Here is a 20,472-nt window from a genome sequence, read left to right as displayed (position 1 = left end):
TCATTCTTTTCTTTTATCTACCTTTACACTTGACTCTTGTATTCATTTTTTTTAGAGACTATAAGATATTCCACACACAACAACGATTAATTGCAAGATTATTGTGAAAATTTTTTTGAGCATCTATGCACGCGCGGCAGTCACGATCGTCCCATTTTTCCGACAGCGAAAGAGAAAGCAAGAACGAAAGAAAAAGAGAGAGGAAGAAAAAAATCAGAAAGGCGGGAGCAGCTTTTCAACAATGCGTCGCGGAATGGAAAACGAGGTTGCGGACGAAGTTCTCATTCCCTCGTGATACCATATCCTCTTGCTCTTTCTCCTACTCCCCGCCTCCTCGAGACTTCTTCTCCCCGTGGTATTCTTCGTCACCCTTTACTTCCTGCGCGCGCGTACGCTTACGATGCACTCTAGTCCCTTTTCCCAGCTTTTCCCTCGCAAGAGAGCACCGCTCGCTCGTATCAGCGAAATAAAGCTTCACGCAAAGATATTGCAAGGAAAAAAACCTCTTTTCCCCATATACGCTTAATATATTTCTCATTAAATAAATATCGACTTTTTTAATTGAAAATGTTAAAAGATAACTTAAATTTTTATAATAGTTTTCTTTCACTCTCTCTCATTCCCTCTCTCATAAATTAAGCTCAAGAACCAGATATGGATTTTAAAATCTCATACATCATTAATTTTTGAGATTGAAAATGTTATTTTCATAAAAAAAAATTTGTTTTTTTAGTGCAATTTTAGATGAGATTTAAGTCAATAATTTTTTATTTGAAGATAAACGTCAGAGTTTGTCAGAGTGGCACGCTTATAAGTATATATAAAAAGCTCGTATATAAAGCTAGTATATGCAAAGTTCAAAGAACATACACGTCAAGATTTTATAAAATCATAAAATCCTGAAAGTCCTGGTATTAAAATTTCCCCCCATTTTCGGATGCTTTTTTTGTACGAGTAATTTTAAATAAAATAAATTTTATTAACGCGCGAGCGTGAAACTCAATTTTTTCGTTTCTCTAAATTTACGTTTCGGAAATCTTGGAAACGAAATATTTCAAACGTAAAATTTTCAAACAAACATTTGGACATCGCATCAACGCTGGGATTTAAATACCGAATAGGAAGTTTGCGTCAATTTTACGTTAAAGGGGAAATATATCGAAACCATACAACACTCCCCCCCTCGACGTGGGTGAATGTCGATGTCGACGTCGACGTCGACGTCGACGCCGCGACGCTGCTGGTACGCTCGAGGAACGCGATAGAATGAGAGAGAAAGAGAGAGAGGAGAGAACCGGACTTCGACAGTGCCAGCATCGATCGCGAGATAGTTCCTGGAACGTACGATTGATTGATGATACCCCTCGTGCGTACCGTGCGAACTCAATCGCACCAGGAAGAAATCCTGGATGAAAAACCTCTTCCGACTTTTATCCGCGCAAAGAAGCGATTCTACCGACAATTATAAGCAAATGGATCCATTTGACAAAAAAGAAAAAAATTAATGTTTCTGAATTTTTTGTACAATAATTTCTTTTCCAGCAAAATATTAATTAATTCATACTATTGATTAATTATTGGACCGAGACATTTGTGTATCTACTCTTTCCAAATATAATATATACGTTTATCACACATATTTATGTATTTATAACAATATTTATAAGCTTTAGTTGAATCTTCTTCTCTCAATAAGTTAATTAATTTGTCTCGATTCCCTTAATTGTGTGTCGGTTATGGCAAATTTAATTTTGGCAGCAATGATAATAGAAGCTAAAGAGAAACATTTATTCTACGTGCAACATCGCACTCGGAAAAATATTTACCTGTTTGCTTATTCTCAACGCACTGATATTTTCATATATAATGATAAAAAATCGCCTATAAAACAATGTATGTGCATTTCTCGCCGCATCTTCGATGTATGATTTTCCGCGTCATAATTTGCACGAAAATTTATGGAGAAAAGACCGAATAATCGTGAAACGCGAATATGATGGAACCGCGATGACAATTTTTCGAATTACAATCCACCTACCCCTCCGTCACTCCCCTTCTGCGGCTCCAATACCTATGTAACAGACAGCTCGAAACGGAACAGATTGCTCTTATCAAGCCAGTTCTCCTGCGCTACATCGATCACCGATATAATGCGTGTCGGTATGTTTTTTTTTCTTTTTCGAGTTTTCTCACTCGACTGCTAGTCTCTCCGACCGAGAAGAACCGAGATTTTCCCGTGTTTTTCTGTGCAATTCTCCCAACAACCGTGGAACACGCAATCCGAATCTGTTACACGTCTTTCGCGCTGCCAATTAATCCACGTGCATTTTATCCTAATAAAAAGTTGAGAAAAGAAAATAAAGAAAAAAGGAAAAAAAAGATCTATAAAAAAATAGTATGTTTTATAAATTTTAAGAGCACACAAAGTTCAAAATGACAAGAAATTTCTTATATTTTTAATGCACTCATTTAAATTTCTTGAGAAAAATGAAAATTGCTACATAATTAAATTTATATTATATTTAATTATATTTAATTTTTATTATCAAATTTAGAGCGTATTTTAATAAAAATATTACAATTAAGATAAAACCTTTACTTTTTAATAGAATGGAGAGAGGAGGAATGAGAGTGAGAAAGTTGGCCAGAGAAAGATTTGAAAAGAAAATTACAACCTTCATTTTCTCGACAGTCTATAGTCTCTATATTTCTAGCACGGTGGAGATAGACACGCGCTCGCATTGTCATCGATCAATGATCGGGTGGCCTGTGGAAAAATTTTACTAAATATATCTATTCACAATGTGCAAAGCCTGGCGTTGAAAAATGCAAGCAGACATTAAGAGATATAGGAGACAACTCTTCTCCAATGTTCTAGTTTCAAATCAGATGTAAAATTTAATTTTTTTTAATGTTGAGAGAAAAAAATAATGTCTATAAAATATAAAAATTAATCATTAACTCATAAAAATATATTTTAAAGAAATTAAAGAAACGTATTTGCCTTAAAAAGAATCAATTTTAAATTTATTTTTTTTTCTCCATGCACAATTTCGCGTTTCGCGCATAAAATGGAAATGAATTAAAAAAAGAAGCTTTCGATCTGTTTTTAAGGTACGAAAATTTAACGATTACACGAAGACTACGAAGATTAAACGAAGAAAAATGCTGAGAGAGTGATTACGATGGTATATATCTGGCTTTTCTCGGCCATTTAAAGTTTTTCGCTGTCGACAGCCGCGAGATAAAGACTCGATTACGCGAGTTTATATGCGGCCACAGATCGGCGGACTATTTCGCAAATGAGATCTAAGAAGTCGGAGGATAAATTATATGGTGGGATATGGTCTTTCGTGAATATTGCATTTCTTCGCCCCTTTCTTCCCCGCCTCCTTCCCCTCCTTTTCACCATCATGTGTAATTACGCAATTGTATTTACATACGTGCGTCCCGCGGTCATTATCGCCCCGGCGAGATCTTCATTTTGCATTCGAGCACTCATTTTCGCGCACTCGTTAGGACATAATCGGCCACATGCGAGATCGCACAAAGACCGGAAAAATACGAATTTCTAATGTATATCGTAACGCGTGCGACTTAATTATTGTTGACTGCAATGAGAAAAAAATATAATAAAGGCGAAAGCGCTTCTTTCCCTCTACGAGACAAACCCGGGAAGAATTGTAAGTTGACCCAGAATTACCGAATCGTCTTTCGATCAATGAATCGAAACGGAATATAGAAAGAAAGGCGATCTATAATCTTAAAACAAGCTTTAAATGTAAATATGTAATTGGAAATACATATTAAAATTTCGAAAAAAAAATATTGAGAGTAAGATAAAAATTTTAACTTTTCTTTAAATTTTCAAATTGAAGATCTTTTTTTAATGCATAAGTTTAAAAAACTTTCTGGAACACGAGTTAATGACAATTTAATTTAAAGCTTGATATTTTCATCGAGACGTCGATATGAATTTAATTAAAAATTCTCAACTAGATGGAGCAATTAATGAAATTTTCCATGCAAAAATCGATAGGAAGAAATCTTTGTCGTTTTCGAAGACCAGATGAGCAGTAAAATAATGATTTTTTTTTTCACGAAAAGATGTATGATGTGAAAATTCTCGTTTCTAAAAAAACTATTACATGCCAGATATAAAGTTGATGTATAAATCTGTCCAGGGATTTCGTTGCTTCTATTTTTGATTGCAATTATGCACAGAATCTCGTTAATCGCATACAGATTGTCGAGAAACGAAACGAAAACTCGTCTCGATCTAGAGCGAATTCTGTTGAACGGAATGAAAATAGTCCAAAATGGATTATTAAATGCGATTTAAACAATTTTTCAATACCCTAAACGAAATGTCAAATATAGAACGAATATTATTAACTTCCAGAATAGATTATTGAAATGCAATAAAATAGAGTGCAGCGATCCGGGCTGTGAAATGAGAAAAAATCAATTGTTAAATATCATAAAAACTGCCAATCCAAAAGAACATCATCAAATATTAATGTGGACATTTTTAACTTAAAGCAAATTATGAAATAAAAAAGGGTTGAAATAGCTTTTCAAACATCAATGAAAAATATTGCTCTAGATAGATGATGTCTTTAGTGTATTCCATGTCCTCTATTCTATATATTTTGTAACATTTTATATTATTTCTCTATAATTATATGAGATTTTCAAATCTTGCAAAAATAATCTTATTAAATTATATCCGAATTAAAAATATCGGTCTTTCTTATTTATATTAACATGAAAGAATGCACTTATAATTTAAATAGAAATTAATATCACTAAATAAATTAACAATAGATTATTAGACGATTTATTTCGACGATTTTTCTTCGGTTTTCACGTTATTTCTCATTATTCTGTGAATGTGCGACAGTAATTGGTTTTCTATTGGTTGTAATGACGTGCGAGCGTTAATGGTAATTTTAAATTACCAATGCGAATGGATATTTGGCATAAATAACGATTCAACTGTTTCACGAAGCCAGCTGCGATGTTGTAGAAGATGTATATTGTAGATGGGATTATCTCGTGTATTATTTATTCAGGCATTTAATACCTCTCTTTTCGGATGTGTATCAAAAATTTCTATGTTACAGTTTTACACAGCTACCGAATTACGTCAATTAGTGACAATTTTTCTCCCCCTTTTGCCTCCCTTCGCCTCTGAAAGGCGGGGATAAACGAGGATTGCCCATTCTCTTCTTGCTCCTCGCGTGTCTCTTTCCGTTTCCGCTTCCGGCATATCCGCGCACGATTGTTAATATACCGAACCATTTTATCAATTCACGAGAATTGTCGTCGCCCGCTTTAACCACGTTTGTATACGCTTTTATAATCCCTACATATCCTGTGACGATGTAATGATGGAATGAATCTTTAAGCATCGTGCGCTCGCACGAGCATCGATCTGCGAAAATTATTTGCAATTGCACAGCAATTTGCAAAATTATTAATAATAAAAATAACTAGTCATATTTATTATATTAAATATATTTATTATATTAGATATATAGATAATTATTAGAATTTAAATTTATTTAGACATATTTATTTATAGATTTATTATATTAGATATATTTATAATTATATGTGTATATTATATATATACGTAAATATATCAGAAAAAATATTACGAAATTAATATTTGAAATACATATATTTATAACAGAAGAAAATTGATTAGAATTATTTTTTACCTGCAATCTAATCTAATATAAACATCAATACGCAATAAAATAGATAGAATAAGTCATATCGTATATCATATTATCATGCTTATCATAAATACGATTCGGTTTAATTGCTCGAAAAATTTGTGGAATCATAATCATCTTGTAAACTAACTTTCGAGATACCGCGTATGTTTGTAAATCAATATATTATAATCGCAAATTTTCAGAATATACTTGCTAATGTACATTTGCTCAAACGATAACCGGAATGGGATTTGTTATTTTTCCACCGGTAGCAAGCGGTGTTCATTTTCGGTGGCAGCAATCAAGTACTCTCATTAATAAAGCATTTGGGGCATAAATTAATTATCGTTTCTATATGCCCTCTCTCATACCATTTCCCTGTTTCTATTACCTCCCCTCGCGGAATATGATTTTATTCATGCTCTGACAACTCGCTCGATTATTTCCAAAATTCGGCCGCTTCATTTTCAAAGTCAATAGTTTTTTCCCCGAGTATGTCCGATGTTGCTCTATCATTCTGATTATTTTCACGATTCCTCTTTCTATCTAGCGATTGAATTATCTCGAGCGACACGATTCCCAAAACGACCTTTCTCTCTCAATGAACGCTAATTTTCGTAGCCAGCCTGGAAAATCCGCGGTAAATCGAGAAGCGTGATAAAGGAGCGCCCGGGCGAGAAATTAATCGAGTTCGGAATGGACGCACGAACGTGTTAAGTGACGAATTAAAAGGATTTCTCTGCCGATGAGAGAAATATATTATTATACGATACGTCAATAACTAATTAAGGATTATAGCATTCGAATCAAATTAAAGCTTTATACGCAAAGGATAAATAAAGAATTGCGATAAATCTGAATAAAAAGGAAGAATTACAACTGTCCAATATTTTTATATCCATTTAACATGGTGTATTAATATTTAAAAAAGTGATTTGTCGATTTTGGATTTGAAAATTAATCCATAGAAAAATTATAAGTCCCTTCCTGCCCTCTTTCTCTCTCTTTCTTTCTTTGTCAGTGACGTTTACTGATATCGAGACATATCTTTAAAATGTATGTACAAACTTATGACTTATCGTTAGTATTTAATTGATAAGAGATTGCGACTTGTGTATAAATAAATGTAGCAAAGAAAAATAGAAAATTTTTTTATCACTTTAGTTGAGAAAAATATAATATATAATATATAAAAAATATAATATATAATATAATATATATAAATATAATATATAAATGAAAATAATAGATAAGATGTCATTTTCTCTTGAATTGAAATTTTTAATTTTCTATTTTCAGAAAACATCATCTACCGCTCGGGAGCAAGAGACACAAATCGGCTGGTATGTCAAATAATCAGCTGGTTGACTCCTGTCTGTAAGTGTCTTTCTCTATGTTAAGTAAACCGATGGTAGATCGTGACAGACATTTCACACGCTTCTTCGATAAAATATTAACGTTATCGTATATCATATCTCATCTCGTAGCATTGCTCGACTTTCATAAAGGCATTCATCGATCATAATATTCTCCACTACTATAATATTATATTTTTAAAAATTTCGGATACTTTATGGTCTTTCTCTCTCTCTCTTTCCCTCTATAAATCTCTCGGATAATTTATTTCCTATTTTGCTGTAAGCTTCACGTAATTCACATTTTCTACAGTAAACTCCAGTTTTACTCTCTGACGACTTTGACGTCAACTTTCCTTTGCGATAATTCAAACATAATTACGAAGTTGCTTAACAGAGGGGAGATTAAAAGATTTTAGCGCGATAAGCTTCGGGACTACAAATAGACGATAAAGCCTCATTTCTTCGCGGATTTCCAGTAAATTTTAACGAAATCTTAATTCGAAAGACTCTCTTAACTCGTGAAAGTGTTGAAAATTGTAAAATTTCGATTACGATGACGTGTCTAGCGAAAAAGACAGTTACAATGACATTAGATCGCAAGTGGAAACGAATCAATTTTGTTAATTGTGCGAATAATCAACATTAGGCTGGTGAATCGTCGGATCGAGCAGAGACAGGAGCACAACATAACTCGCACTGAGATCACGCAGAGGTGACTAACATGCATTAATCACGCGGTTACTCACGTTGAAACTGAGCGTACGATTAATTTCATTGGATTAATTATGGATTTTATAAAACAAGTTTTCTCAAATTCATTTATTCCACATATAAATGCAAATGATAATTTAAATTTATACATGTATCGCGTACAAATTTTATTAATTTTCATATAATAAAAATTTTATGAAATTTACATTGGATGATAATGAAATTGTTACTACATTATCACTGATAATCACTCCGCGACGTATAATAATGCGATTTTATCGCGTGCGCAAACCGTTACGGACAACGCGTTCTAAATTGCGGTCCTAATTAGTACTAATTGACCCAACATTGTCGCATAATTTCTAATAACTCGCTAAAACCATAAGACGTAACGTGACGCTTTCAGAGTGAGTAACTTGGCCATCATCGACGCATGTTTGCGCAGTCATTAGCATGCCGGGATGACGCGACAGCGAGAAGGATACTTAGTGCAATTAGTATAGCATCCTCTTCGAGATTATTATCGCGACTAGCTGATGTATGTGTCGTTTTGTATAGTTTTGCTTCTTACTACGTATCAATCGCAAAATATTCCTCCTATACGCTTGCTATTTTTCCGTCATTATTTTACTTCCGCGTAGTTTATGTGTAATTTAGATTGATTTTTCTTTAACGAGAAATCAAGAAATTTCAATAGATTTAAATTATACAAGAGAATATAAGCAGTAGAATCTTATTCTTAATTAAAATTGATATTTTTTATTTAAAAGAAACTTTAAACGAGAGATTCTTTTTCGTTAAGGAAAAATCAATCGATTTCAGATCGATTAAAGAATTATAGTTGCAAAGTTTAATGTTTTATTTTTACCATGTATATATTACGTGTGCCATTTTAATATTAGTTTTTATTTCAGATATTAATAAAATTGCTATATAAACCTGTAATATGCCATCATTTTTCTATCTTAAAAAATAATTTCCTGTAAAATTTGTGCAGCTTTGTGTATATAGTGTACTGGGTAAAATATTTTTTTCGATGAAAGTATTATTTTAAGCTGTGCATAGAGACTAAAAGAGAAACACTCGTTTTCAGACGCGTCCTACAGGAGAAAGCCCCCGACATGCCACAATACACGTAAGCATTCTACTCTGACCATAGTAATTTTCGATATCATGCAACGTTATGTACGCACTTCCGTCAATCTCTCATTTCTCTAATTTGTCTGCCGTAGCGGACAGGGCGACACGGATTACCATGGGAGTAACGGACAGGCGGACACCCACTCGTTGCACTCGTCTCATCTGTCCGTCCAGGAAGATCCGCTGCTCATTCGGACTCACAAGCAACAAACTTCTCAGCAAGTAAGCGAGGATCTCATTAATTTTTTCCGCGAATCGTAATTAAATCTCCAGTGTGTTTTTTATTACATCCAGACTTGTACATCTTTAATTATATTTAATTCAATGACGTTAATGTATTCGCGCTTTTTTAACTTTAAAAACATATATTGAGATAAAAGCGAATGTGTGGGCTCGGTTAATTTTATTCGGCAACGCCGAGATCTGTATCGCTGCATTTTGGAGCGACTCGCGCATGTACATCGATACGCGAAGCGTATCGATATGATGAAAGCAAATACAGTGATGCGTTTTTCGTCCGGGGAAAGAAAATCCCGTTGAGCAGAAGGAGATTATATGACACGGTGCGCTTCCTCAGGTGACGACTGTGACGAAAGTCGTGCGTGAGGTTTCCCACATGGAGCCGGATCCGGGCGCGGTCAGTTACATGTCGGTGCCGTTAATGTCGCAAGACTATCAACACGCGGATCCGCGCTACCCCGCGGACCCGTACATGGTCAGTTTCGATCATTACGACCCGTACCTGGGTTATCCGCCGCAGCCAGGTTACCCGGGGCCCCATGGCATCTACATGCCGCGCTCGCATTCCCCGCACAGCCCTCATAGTCCGTCGGAGCACAGTCGTGCTTCCCCGCCACACGGTATGTAACCGCAAGATCCACGTATGTACATATTTACCCCGCGAATCCATTCATTTTTCCCTCTCGGATATCGCATGAGATTAAGCATATAATTTTACGCTCATTTATGAACTTATTTGTATACGCAGAATAAACAAGCCGGCTTTTTTTCGGTTAATCCGGAATATTGCATATTCAAAAGTTGATTTAAAATTTGATATTTTAAATGCATATTGAAAATGTTATCATTTAAATGTTTTAATGTTTCGTTTGAAAATAAAATACTTTTCTTCCTATATGAAAATAGTGACAAAGAAAATAAGAAATATTTATTTAAAAAGCTCAATGGCTATATTTATTATTCCAACAATAGTTTTTAAATCAGGAATTTTTATCTTAAATGTATGTAAACTTTCATATTATTTCAAATATTACGTTAATATCCTTAAATAAAAATCGTCTCATGTCAATTTGCAAAAATAATTAATTTAATGAGAGAGCAAAAATAAATAAAATGAGATAATTATTTCATATTTATAAATCTAATAAGAAATAAAAGAAGGCTAGGAACCAAAAACGCAGGTAATGGTATTATGATAGAAACATTGTAAAGTTGTTCCACTTACAATAAGAAGCGTAAAAATACATGTTTAAAGTGTGCTGTCGACGATGTGCTCTGAGTCCTTTTCAAAGTCAAATAAGAGAAACATAATATTATTTAAAACCATTAACTGAATAATAAAAGAAAAGAAGTCAATGTAATAAAATAAAAAGAAATTGAAAAGAAACGGTAGGGTCACACACAATTTCTCTTTATTTTATTGCATTGACTTCTTTCTTTTATTATTAGGTTAATGATTCCTTCAGTTAGTGCGTTCTTTTATTATTCAGTTTTAAATAATATTATGCTTTTCTTATTTGACTTTGAAAAGGAGCAGGGTCGACAGCACACTTTAAACATATATTTTTGCGCTTTTTATTGTATGTAAGGAACAACTTTACAATGTTTCTATCATAATATATTATTACTATCACGCACCATTACTTGCGTTTTTGATTCCTAGCCTTCTTTTACTTCTTATTAGATTTGTATCACTTGAACTACTTTTACATATTTAAAATTTTTTACTTATTTCATATTTATAAGTTAATAGGAAGAAAAATATAGTTTGCATTTAATATTTTTATTTTCTATTTCAAAAATTTTTTGTGCCTATCTATAATACTAATATATAAGTGTTAATAATATATATATATATAATAAATCAAATATATTAAAGAAAAATTCTCTCGCTTTCACTCGATTTTGCTATTATTACAAAACCCATACCTTATGTACCTTTACGTATCTAAAACGGTAACACAATAAAAGTGATGGTTTTTTTCCGCAGAATATATGCGCAAGGGTGCGCCCTATGTGGAGGGTAGCTATAATGATATCGACCCTGGCTTAAACCCCGCTTTACAGGACCATTATCGCATTACTCCGAGTCCAGGTGGTCCCGGAGATCAGTATGGTACGTAGACATTGCAACAAGTGCGATCTAAAATTTTTACATTTTTCACAGAGATGGCCGACAAATTCAATTCTAACAAATCACCACCAGTGCTTGCGCGATTAGATTTACGTGTGAGACCATACGAGAGAGAAAACATGTCTATCTCGTCGTCGCGTTTCATCCCAAGGCACATTACATAATTCACTTTGATTATCTCTCACTGACTGTCTGTTCCTTGTTATTTTATGTTCATTCTAGATCAAATCAGCAACATGTGGAATATAGATATGACATACCCTCTCAACATTCCCATGATGGAGTTGCATCTATTATTTATCTAATTTATCTCTCTTTCTCTCTCTCTCTCTTTTATCTTTTTATCTTTTTTTTATCTCTTTATTACGTCTCTTATACGTATTTCCTTAAATATTGAAATAAAAATTAATAAATGATACGTAGATCCTTCCGGAATCTTCACTAGTAATTATAATATGACTTATTACGTACAAAGTTATCCATATTTCATTAAACGCGTGATTAATTTAGCGTTTCAATTTTTCACGACTGTTACGTAAAGTCTGATGGATATCATGTAAGAGACCATTTAATCTGCCATGTAATATGAAATATACGTTATCTTTTAATCCCGATCCGTGATATTGTTTCAATTCTATGTCTCTTATGAAATCTAAATAGAAAAGTAATTATATTAAAATAATATATATAATTCACATAATATATATCCATATAATTAAAATATAATAATTATTATTATAAGTAATTCAATTATAAAAAATAATATAAATAAAAATATAAGACTAAAATGGGAGAGAGAAAGAAAGAGAATCGGAAGTCAACAAAATTAATAACATATTTATAATACATGTTAAATTATTTAAGGCAAAAATCTTATAATCACTTCAAAATGGGAAGATAAGCAGTTATCGCTGAAGATAACATATGTGAATTATCTATTTCCGAAACTGTAATCGAATAGACGACTCCGATAGAGAGAACACCGAACGACATTCAAATCGAATAACGAAGCTATATAACCGATTGCGTGCGGGTATTCCATTTCAGACGAGAGCAAAGTGGCCTACGGATACGTGTCACCATCGCCATATGGGCCTGTGGGGTACGGGCCCGCCGTGGGAGTCGGACCAGTACCGAGCGACGTGCCCGGTTACGAGGAGGGTCACCCGGGGGTGCCCCTCACGTCAGGTGTACCACCCGGCATCTTCGAGGACGAGGTGCATCTGCAACGACTGCAATCACGTCATCCGGTAGTGCCAGGCATGGCAAGCCCTCTCGACGACGATCAAAAATCCATGCGCTGGCGAGATCCGAACCTGTCCGAGGTGATCGGCTTCCTCAGCAACCCTAACAGTATAATCAAGGCAAACGCGGCCGCTTACCTGCAACACCTGTGCTACATGGACGATCCGAACAAGCAGAAGACGCGCAGCCTAGGTGGTATACCGCCTCTGGTGCAGCTGCTGGATCACGACACCTTGGACGTTTATAGGAACGCGTGCGGCGCCCTCAGAAATCTATCGTACGGTCGTCAGAATGATGAAAACAAGCGCGCCATCAAGAACGCCGGCGGCGTACCCGCTCTTATCAATCTGCTGCGGAGAACGTCCGACGCGGATATCAAAGAACTGGTCACGGGGGTCCTATGGAATCTCTCCTCGTGCGAAGTGAGTGATCCTTCTTTCGATCGCGTGCGAAATCATTTAGCAGAAAAACCTGAAACAAATAAAGGGCATTTCTGATCAGATTTATCGTCTTGTTCTATTATTATTATTCATATCTACAACGTCAAGAAACGATATGTCACTAATACTAAAATTCGAAATTGCTATTTAATTATATATTGAGGTATTTTTATTGGAACTAATGCTAATTCGAATGCACGATTGCAGGATCTGAAGAGGTCGATCATCGACGATGGTGTTACAATGGTGGTAAACAACATAATAATACCTCATAGCGGCTGGGACCCGAGCTCGTCGAGCGGCGAAACCTGCTGGTCCACGGTCTTCAGAAACGCATCGGGCGTACTGAGGAACGTCTCCAGCGCCGGCGAATACGCGCGTAAAAATCTACGCGAATGCGATGGTCTAGTGGACGCATTGCTCTACGTCGTACGTTCGGCGATCGAGAAGTCTAACATCGGTAACAAGATCGTCGAAAACTGCGTGTGCATCTTGAGGAACTTGAGCTACCGCTGTCAGGAGGTGGAGGACCCCAATTATGACAAACACCCGATACAGTCTACGGTGCAGAATAGGGTCGCTGCACCCGCGAAAGGTGAGATCGAGAGGGAGATCTTAATCTATTACGTAAACCCGAAGTCAGTTTCGGACATCTTACGAAAGGTTCGAGATACACGACGGTAGTTTAAATTTTCTTTTTAAAAATTTGAACAAATTAATCTGAATTTAAAGTTCATCTAAATTTAATATAATTGGAAAATATATTCGTAAAATTCTCGTATATATAAAATTCTTACAGAGATTTAAATTTAATTTATTTTCACTTCATTCATTTTCATTTTATTTCACATTCAATTTATTTTATTTTCACTTTTATTTTTTTCTCTCTTTATGAAAAATTAATCGATAATTATATTTTTATACAAAAAGTGTAGACAAAAATTATCTTGTACGTGAAATTTTAAAATGTTTATCACAAAAATCGAAAATAAATCAATTAAATTAAGGCTAAACAAACGCGCGATTAATATAATTAAGTTAAAAATTATTTTCTCGATCTGTTGAAGAACTGCGTTAGATTGCTCCTTCACGTGTAAATACTGGCGAATGCAAATCTACTAATATACTGCAAACTTAAATTGCATAATCGATTCTGAACATATTACTTTAAACAAATTGCAGAGGTAGAGAGAGAAAAAAATATCTCAAAGAGTATCGCTTTTGGAACGAATATGTTTTTCCGCAACATGCACGAGTCTCCCTCGGTATGCATGTAGATGCGGATTATTGTATGTATGTATGTGTATGTGTGTGTGTAAAGACCGAGAGGAGGCAAATGATTCACCCCTTAAACCAACCATGAAATTAGATAGCAGGGGACAAGCAGCCTCTCTGCTGCGGACACTTTTCTAGCTATTGCACAAAACTATCAAGTAAATATGTAGCTTCTAGATACAGTTAATTATCTTATACTAAGTTTTATAATTATATTAAATTTACACGTAATAATTTTTCGAAAAATTTCATTTTAACGCACGTTTATAAAATTATTTTATAATTAATGTAATTCCGAATTTTTTCAGATTTCTCTGCACTTAAAGTTTTAAAATATCCATAATTTTCATCTAAAATATTTATGTATTTACGAGTCATTAAACATTCATGATTACTCTTTTAGATAACATTGCTTCTGATGAAATTATAGCTAATCTTATCACACACTCGTATTTCATGGATATTCAGTCTAATATTTTACGGTGCAGTTGTTGTAGATAGTTAGTTTATACAGCGTATTAAAATTTGATTAAAACTTTCGGACCAATTTACCGAAAGTTTTCAAGTGGCATGAGGACGAAATTTACTCTGAAAACCGTAAATAATGTACTTAGAGAAGTGATAATAGTAAAACATTGCAATCAAGAATAGATAGTTTGCATAGAGATAATTTTATGTCTCAAAGAGATAGTTTTTACAATTAATTTATTATCACATTATCTTTTGATTTCGATTAATTTGCATTTTACTGTTTTCAAAACGGATAGACATATACAGTGTGTACAGAAATATATATACACAAGGATGACCCTGCATTTTGAGTATTTTTGTTTGTACTTTTATTTTTTACCTTTTTATTTTGAGATAGTTCATCATACGAATCCCATAGAAAAAAATTAATTCTTTTTTAATTTAGTTTAGAATCTTATCAATTTTTTACGAATCCTAGTTCAGCATGGATTAAACTGTGTTTCAATCTTTTTAGCATACAGTTTATGTCAAGGTAAGCCCCCTCTTCCATCGATAATTAGTTTTCATTCAAAGGCATAATTGTTGCATGCTTTGCTTTGTTAAATCATTAGCTAAATTTATATTTTTCCTGTAAATCTTTTTTATTTTAATTTTGAAAGTTTAATTATTATGTTATCAAGCAAATAATTTATATTTCTGCATACACTGTCTATTTTGTGCTAAAATTCAATGGAAAGTTGATTAATAAATTAAATGAGCTTGTTGCAAAGTATGGCAGATAGTTTACAGTTTTGTTTCTGATTTCTTGTACGTAGATGAATAGTTTATTTAATTTAGTAGGTTAACTAGATAGAAATATAAAAATATAATTTCGGTATTTTAGGAATATATAAGTTGATCAATATTATTCAATATTGCTCTAACATTGTTGCAATCGTAGAGTAATCAATAAAAGAAATCTTATTAAAAAGCAAGCAAAATACAATAATTAAATAAATATGTAAAAATAAATAAATATGACTCAAAAAAAAGAATCAATAAAATATATTCGACTCTCTTAATTTTCTAAACTTTTTCTACATATTTCTTTAGAATTTATTAATTTATAAATTTATTAACGAGTTTCCTGCAATTCTCTGCTTTAGGTGAGAATTTGGGCTGTTTCGGCGGTAGCAAGAAAAAGAAGGACGGTCAACCGGTCCAAAAGGAAACCACCACGTCACGTACGACAAATCCGCGAACCGAACCAGTCAGAGGAATGGAATTGCTTTGGCAACCGGAAGTAGTCCAGTCGTATCTTAGTCTTTTGCAAACATGTTCGAATCCAGAAACATTAGAGGCTGCAGCCGGGGCCTTGCAAAATCTCGCCGCCTGTTACTGGCAGCCGAGTATCGAAATTCGCGCAGCTGTTCGTAAAGAAAAAGGTCTCCCTATATTAGTGGAACTCTTAAGAATGGAGGTATGAATTTTTTACTGGGAATTTTTTACTCTTAATATTTAAAAATATAGAGATTAGATGATTAAAATACAAAATATACACGTACCCCAAATTTGAAATTGTAAATTAACTTAATAATTAAAATTCAACTTAAAAGCTTTCCATGAAAGTATAAAATATTATTTTAATTATTCAATTATTATTTGAATCATATCGTATATGCCTCACTAAATTAATTTCTATCGCTTTACATATAAAAACGTTTATTAACATTTCTGGCATATTATATTTTATTTCTTTATATTTTAATATATTTATACCATATAAGTATTGATAAAAATTATTGATAATAATTATTCAAAATAGTAATAATATATTTGTCCTGGAGGCACTCCTAAAATAAGCTGAAACTTGTCACTTATAAATAATTTCTGCGGCCAGGTGGACCGAGTAGTATGCGCGGTTGCGACCGCACTCAGAAATTTGGCGATAGACCAACGCAATAAGGAATTAATAGGCAAGTACGCGATGAGGGATCTCATTCAAAAACTACCGTCTGGAAATAATCAGCACGATCAGGGCACGAGCGATGACACGATCGCCGCGGTGCTCGCCACATTAAATGAGGTCATCAAGAAGAACGCCGAGTTCTCGCGGTCATTGCTCGATGCTGGCGGTGTCGACAGATTAATGAACATCACTAGGCAACGCCAGAAATATACACCGCGTGTTCTTAAATTTGCAGGTAAGACCGAATATAAATTTAACTTGAGATAATTATTCGATATATGCGAATCAAATGAATAACCGATTTGATTATGATTGATGTGATTACGACTTGAGGAATTAAAATTATTCAATTTATATTTTTAGGACAAGTACTTTTCACCATGTGGCAACATCAAGAGCTGCGAGATGTGTATAAAAAGCATGGTTGGAAGGAGCAAGATTTCGTCACGAAAACCGTCGCCGCCAGAAATTCGGGGCCTAATTCACCTAACAATGCTAACAGGTAATTATAGAATATAAATGGAATAATAAGTAAAATTAGATATATACAAAGTATAGGCTAAAATCTATCTATGAATAATTAGATATTCGAAATAAATATAATAAATATATTACATATAAATATATTAAATATATTATATTTATTATATTTATTTCAGATAAATAAATATCTGTAATTCATAAATCTTTAAAAATTAAATAAGAGAATCGTATAAATAGATGACAAAATAAAACTTTTAATTAATTTTAAATTAATTTTAAATATCCTTTATTATACAATATTTATATTTTTTTAATAGATTTTATTTTCCACAAATTTTATTATATATTTATATTACATATTTTACCATATACATATATTGTCAGCTTTTTACTCCCGACTGCTGCCAACCTACGGTTGGCAAAAGACGGAGGGAGTATGCGTTTCACCGAGCTCGGATCGGTACTCACAGCTTTTCTCGATAACAATAACATAGTTCGGTGTCATCTGTTGCACATCAGTTTTTTATTAACCAAGGATGGTTTAAAACATATAATTATTATTCTTTATTCTATTAATAAAAAGCGGAAAAACAATATTATATTTATTCGTGTTAATGTATCATATTATATCATTTTTAAATTCGTTCGATTTCTTTTGATTGTAAATTTGTGTTATTCTGTTGATAGTTTTTTTTATTTTTGAGACTCCGCTCTTTTTTTATTTTTTCGTTTATGATTTTCTATTTCGCCAAATTTATTTCGTGATTTTTATTATGTGGAGTCTCTTCAACATTTCTTCGACCATCTCGATTCTACGTTAAAATATAGTTATGATTGCAGCACTCTGAATCGACCAATGGCGAGCCAGGGAAGCACAAGATACGAGGATCGAACAATCCAGCGAGCAAATATGAATTCGAATAATGTCGGTCGACCTACTATATATCAATCAGTAAGTAATAATAACTAACAGCATCACTAAATATAAATACATGACACGTAGAAAGAGAGAATATAATATAGAATTATTGAGAAAAAAACATACACGTGCACATAATATATAAGTTAAACCACCGGTCTCTTAAAGAAAAGTTTACATCGACTGATATTTAACAAATAGTAAAAAGTATTCGTTTAACAATTTATAACTGTAAAAATATTCAGTTTTTAAACTAATTAAATTTCACGTTGATATAATATTCGCAATCTTATTGAAAATTTATTTGTATTTTTTGCTTTAAGTGTCATTTTCTTCAAACAATTGTAAATTTGATTATTATTATTTTGAATAGATGCGTTAGATGATGAAATTTTGTTTTATTCATCTCAATTATTCGTGTTGCTATTATAGTTTTTCCATATTTTCTACACATTCTGAAGTAAGATTTAAATCGAACCGTAATCTTTTGCCGTCGCTTCCTTAAAGACACTGGATGTATCGATAAACATTGATAAATGTTTATATCGCATTTAATTATGCTTGCAATTAGATTTATAAAATGTTATGCAGACGTGACAAAAAGCAGTTAGAGATCGACGTAAAATAACATTGAGGTAATTTTTGGCGCATTTAATTGTGCCAAAATGAATAATTTTTAGCTAAATGTAGTAATTTGTAATTGTAATTGACAAAGATGCCATATCGTATGCAATTTAATCGAATAATTCGTGTCAATGACTGCCTTTTTTATATACTTTCCTTGATATTTTACATTTTGTAAGATTTTCATTTTTATTAGAGACTTTTTGTTAAAGATAAGTGCAGGAAAAAAGAAAATAAAAAATTGTATACACTAGAGTGTACGTGTAAACGACTTTCTGGTAATAAACGTTTCTATAATACATTCGAAAATTAAAATTAGCCGTCATACATAAAACGCGTTCAATATTTATTAGAATGCGAATCTGGTTGTACGAGAATTTACATAATAATGTTTATGCAACATTTACACGAATTACTGCATGAAACTGGACCAAACTCCCTTTTTAATAACGTCGCGTAGTCACTTTCTAAATGCTAAAACTTTTTGCACGGTTTTACACACAGTTATAACAATTTTCCAACTACTAATTAAGTTAGTTACAAAAAAAAAGAAGAGATCTCGCATATAATCTTAGAAATGTATCGCGCGATATTGCTATTAACCATTGTAGGTCTAAAGCGCGAAGATATTCGATGTATTCGCATCATTTTGTACACCTCTGTCTCCGAAAGAACGCACAATATTATACACTAACGATAAAAAAACTAATAAAATCACTGCCTAAATGAACACCTTCATACATTAGTAATTATTTTAATCTTTAGCGAACGATACACACAAAAATGGTTTCATATATTAATTAATTATATATGTAAACATTATGTCTCTTTCTCGAATTAGAAAGTGAATTCAGTTTACGGTCAATTTTTAGTGCCCTACTGTTTAATTATATTTTATAGCGAAGAATTATACGTATTTACAACTAAATTATTATGTAATCTATAGACTCTTTATTGTATACTCGATTTTGTATATAAGTCTAAATTACTAATATATGTAAGTTAAAATACGCAAATTTATAATTAATATTGAACACTAAATATGCTATATAAACATGCAATGCCATATAGAATTAGATAGATTAGTATTTTGATTCTTAAGCTTACTATATATATATTATTTTAACTCAGTATTTTATGAAAATTTATTTAAAAAAAAAATAGTATTATAGTATAACATTTTCTCAAATTCTCTTTTAATTTTTTAATTTATCAATGAGAATATTATTAAATAAAACTTGGAGATTTATAATAAAAACATAATATTAATGTAAAATTTTATTTATATTTTGACACATAAAAGAGAAAAATAAACTACGCACATTATATATTCTATTATATATAATTTCTATAGTAAACACACATTTCTCCAAATGCAACTTTATATCATGTGTATCTCTCATCTATGCATTACTCGCGTCGAAACATTTATATTCTGTATTTAGCTGAATACTAGAGCGCAGTGTAATAAAAAAATCAATTACTTGAAAATATGTATATTAGTTAGCTTCTATTATATACCTAACTGCAAATAAAGGCCACATATCACAGCTTCACGTAATTTTGCCTAGACATTACAATGTACTCTCGATTATTCATATTTACGATAATGGAACCAAGATGCGGAAATCAAGAAATACGAGGTAATCGAGGAAGAAGTTCAAATAAAAAAAAATCATTACAGCTAATAATTTATTCCTAATTTTTTTGTTCAAAGACAAATTTTATTCCCTCAAAAATTACTCGAATAAAATCGTT

The 20,472-nt window shown here is 32.7% G+C and overlaps 1 protein-coding gene and 1 long non-coding RNA gene across 7 annotated transcripts in view; one reads left to right on the top strand and one right to left on the bottom strand.

Moving 5' to 3' along the window:
* P120ctn (adherens junction protein p120) overlaps positions 1-20,472 on the top strand; it is a 43,251-nt gene that overhangs the window by 10,816 nt on the left and 11,963 nt on the right. Inside the window, exons 2-14 of one of the 6 annotated variants that reach the window (XM_083093451.1) lie at positions 7,026-7,103; positions 7,731-7,796; positions 8,889-8,930; positions 9,028-9,157; positions 9,513-9,795; positions 11,166-11,291; positions 12,357-12,976; positions 13,202-13,589; positions 15,255-15,272; positions 15,886-16,199; positions 16,620-16,923; positions 17,052-17,190; positions 18,012-18,123. In XM_083093451.1, the coding sequence (XP_082949577.1) occupies positions 7,072-7,103; positions 7,731-7,796; positions 8,889-8,930; positions 9,028-9,157; positions 9,513-9,795; positions 11,166-11,291; positions 12,357-12,976; positions 13,202-13,589; positions 15,255-15,272; positions 15,886-16,199; positions 16,620-16,923; positions 17,052-17,190; positions 18,012-18,123 (2,574 nt within the window). In that variant the 5' untranslated portion in view covers positions 7,026-7,071. Of the gene's footprint in view, positions 1-7,025; positions 7,104-7,730; positions 7,797-8,888; positions 8,931-9,027; positions 9,158-9,512; positions 9,796-11,165; positions 11,292-12,356; positions 12,977-13,201; positions 13,590-15,254; positions 15,273-15,885; positions 16,200-16,619; positions 16,924-17,051; positions 17,191-17,999; positions 18,124-20,472 lie in introns of all 6 variants that reach the window. The other 5 variants (XM_083093450.1, XM_083093454.1, XM_083093453.1 and 2 more) reach the window with 5 other exon arrangements.
* The window catches only part of LOC145968176 (uncharacterized), a 25,010-nt gene continuing 16,820 nt past the window's right edge, over positions 12,283-20,472 (bottom strand). Inside the window, exon 3 of the long non-coding RNA XR_014437685.1 lies at positions 12,283-13,025. This is a non-coding gene — a long non-coding RNA (uncharacterized LOC145968176). The remainder of the gene's footprint in view (positions 13,026-20,472) is intronic.

The sequence above is a fragment of the Camponotus vicinus genome, unplaced genomic scaffold, assembly GCF_025532165.1.
Source record: "Camponotus vicinus isolate PSW18456_S1 unplaced genomic scaffold, iyCamVici1.0 SCAF_3, whole genome shotgun sequence".
NCBI classification, from domain to species: Eukaryota; Metazoa; Arthropoda; class Insecta; order Hymenoptera; family Formicidae; genus Camponotus; species Camponotus vicinus.
Note: the sequence above shows the minus strand (reverse complement) of the source record. Positions and strands in the feature narration are given on the sequence as shown.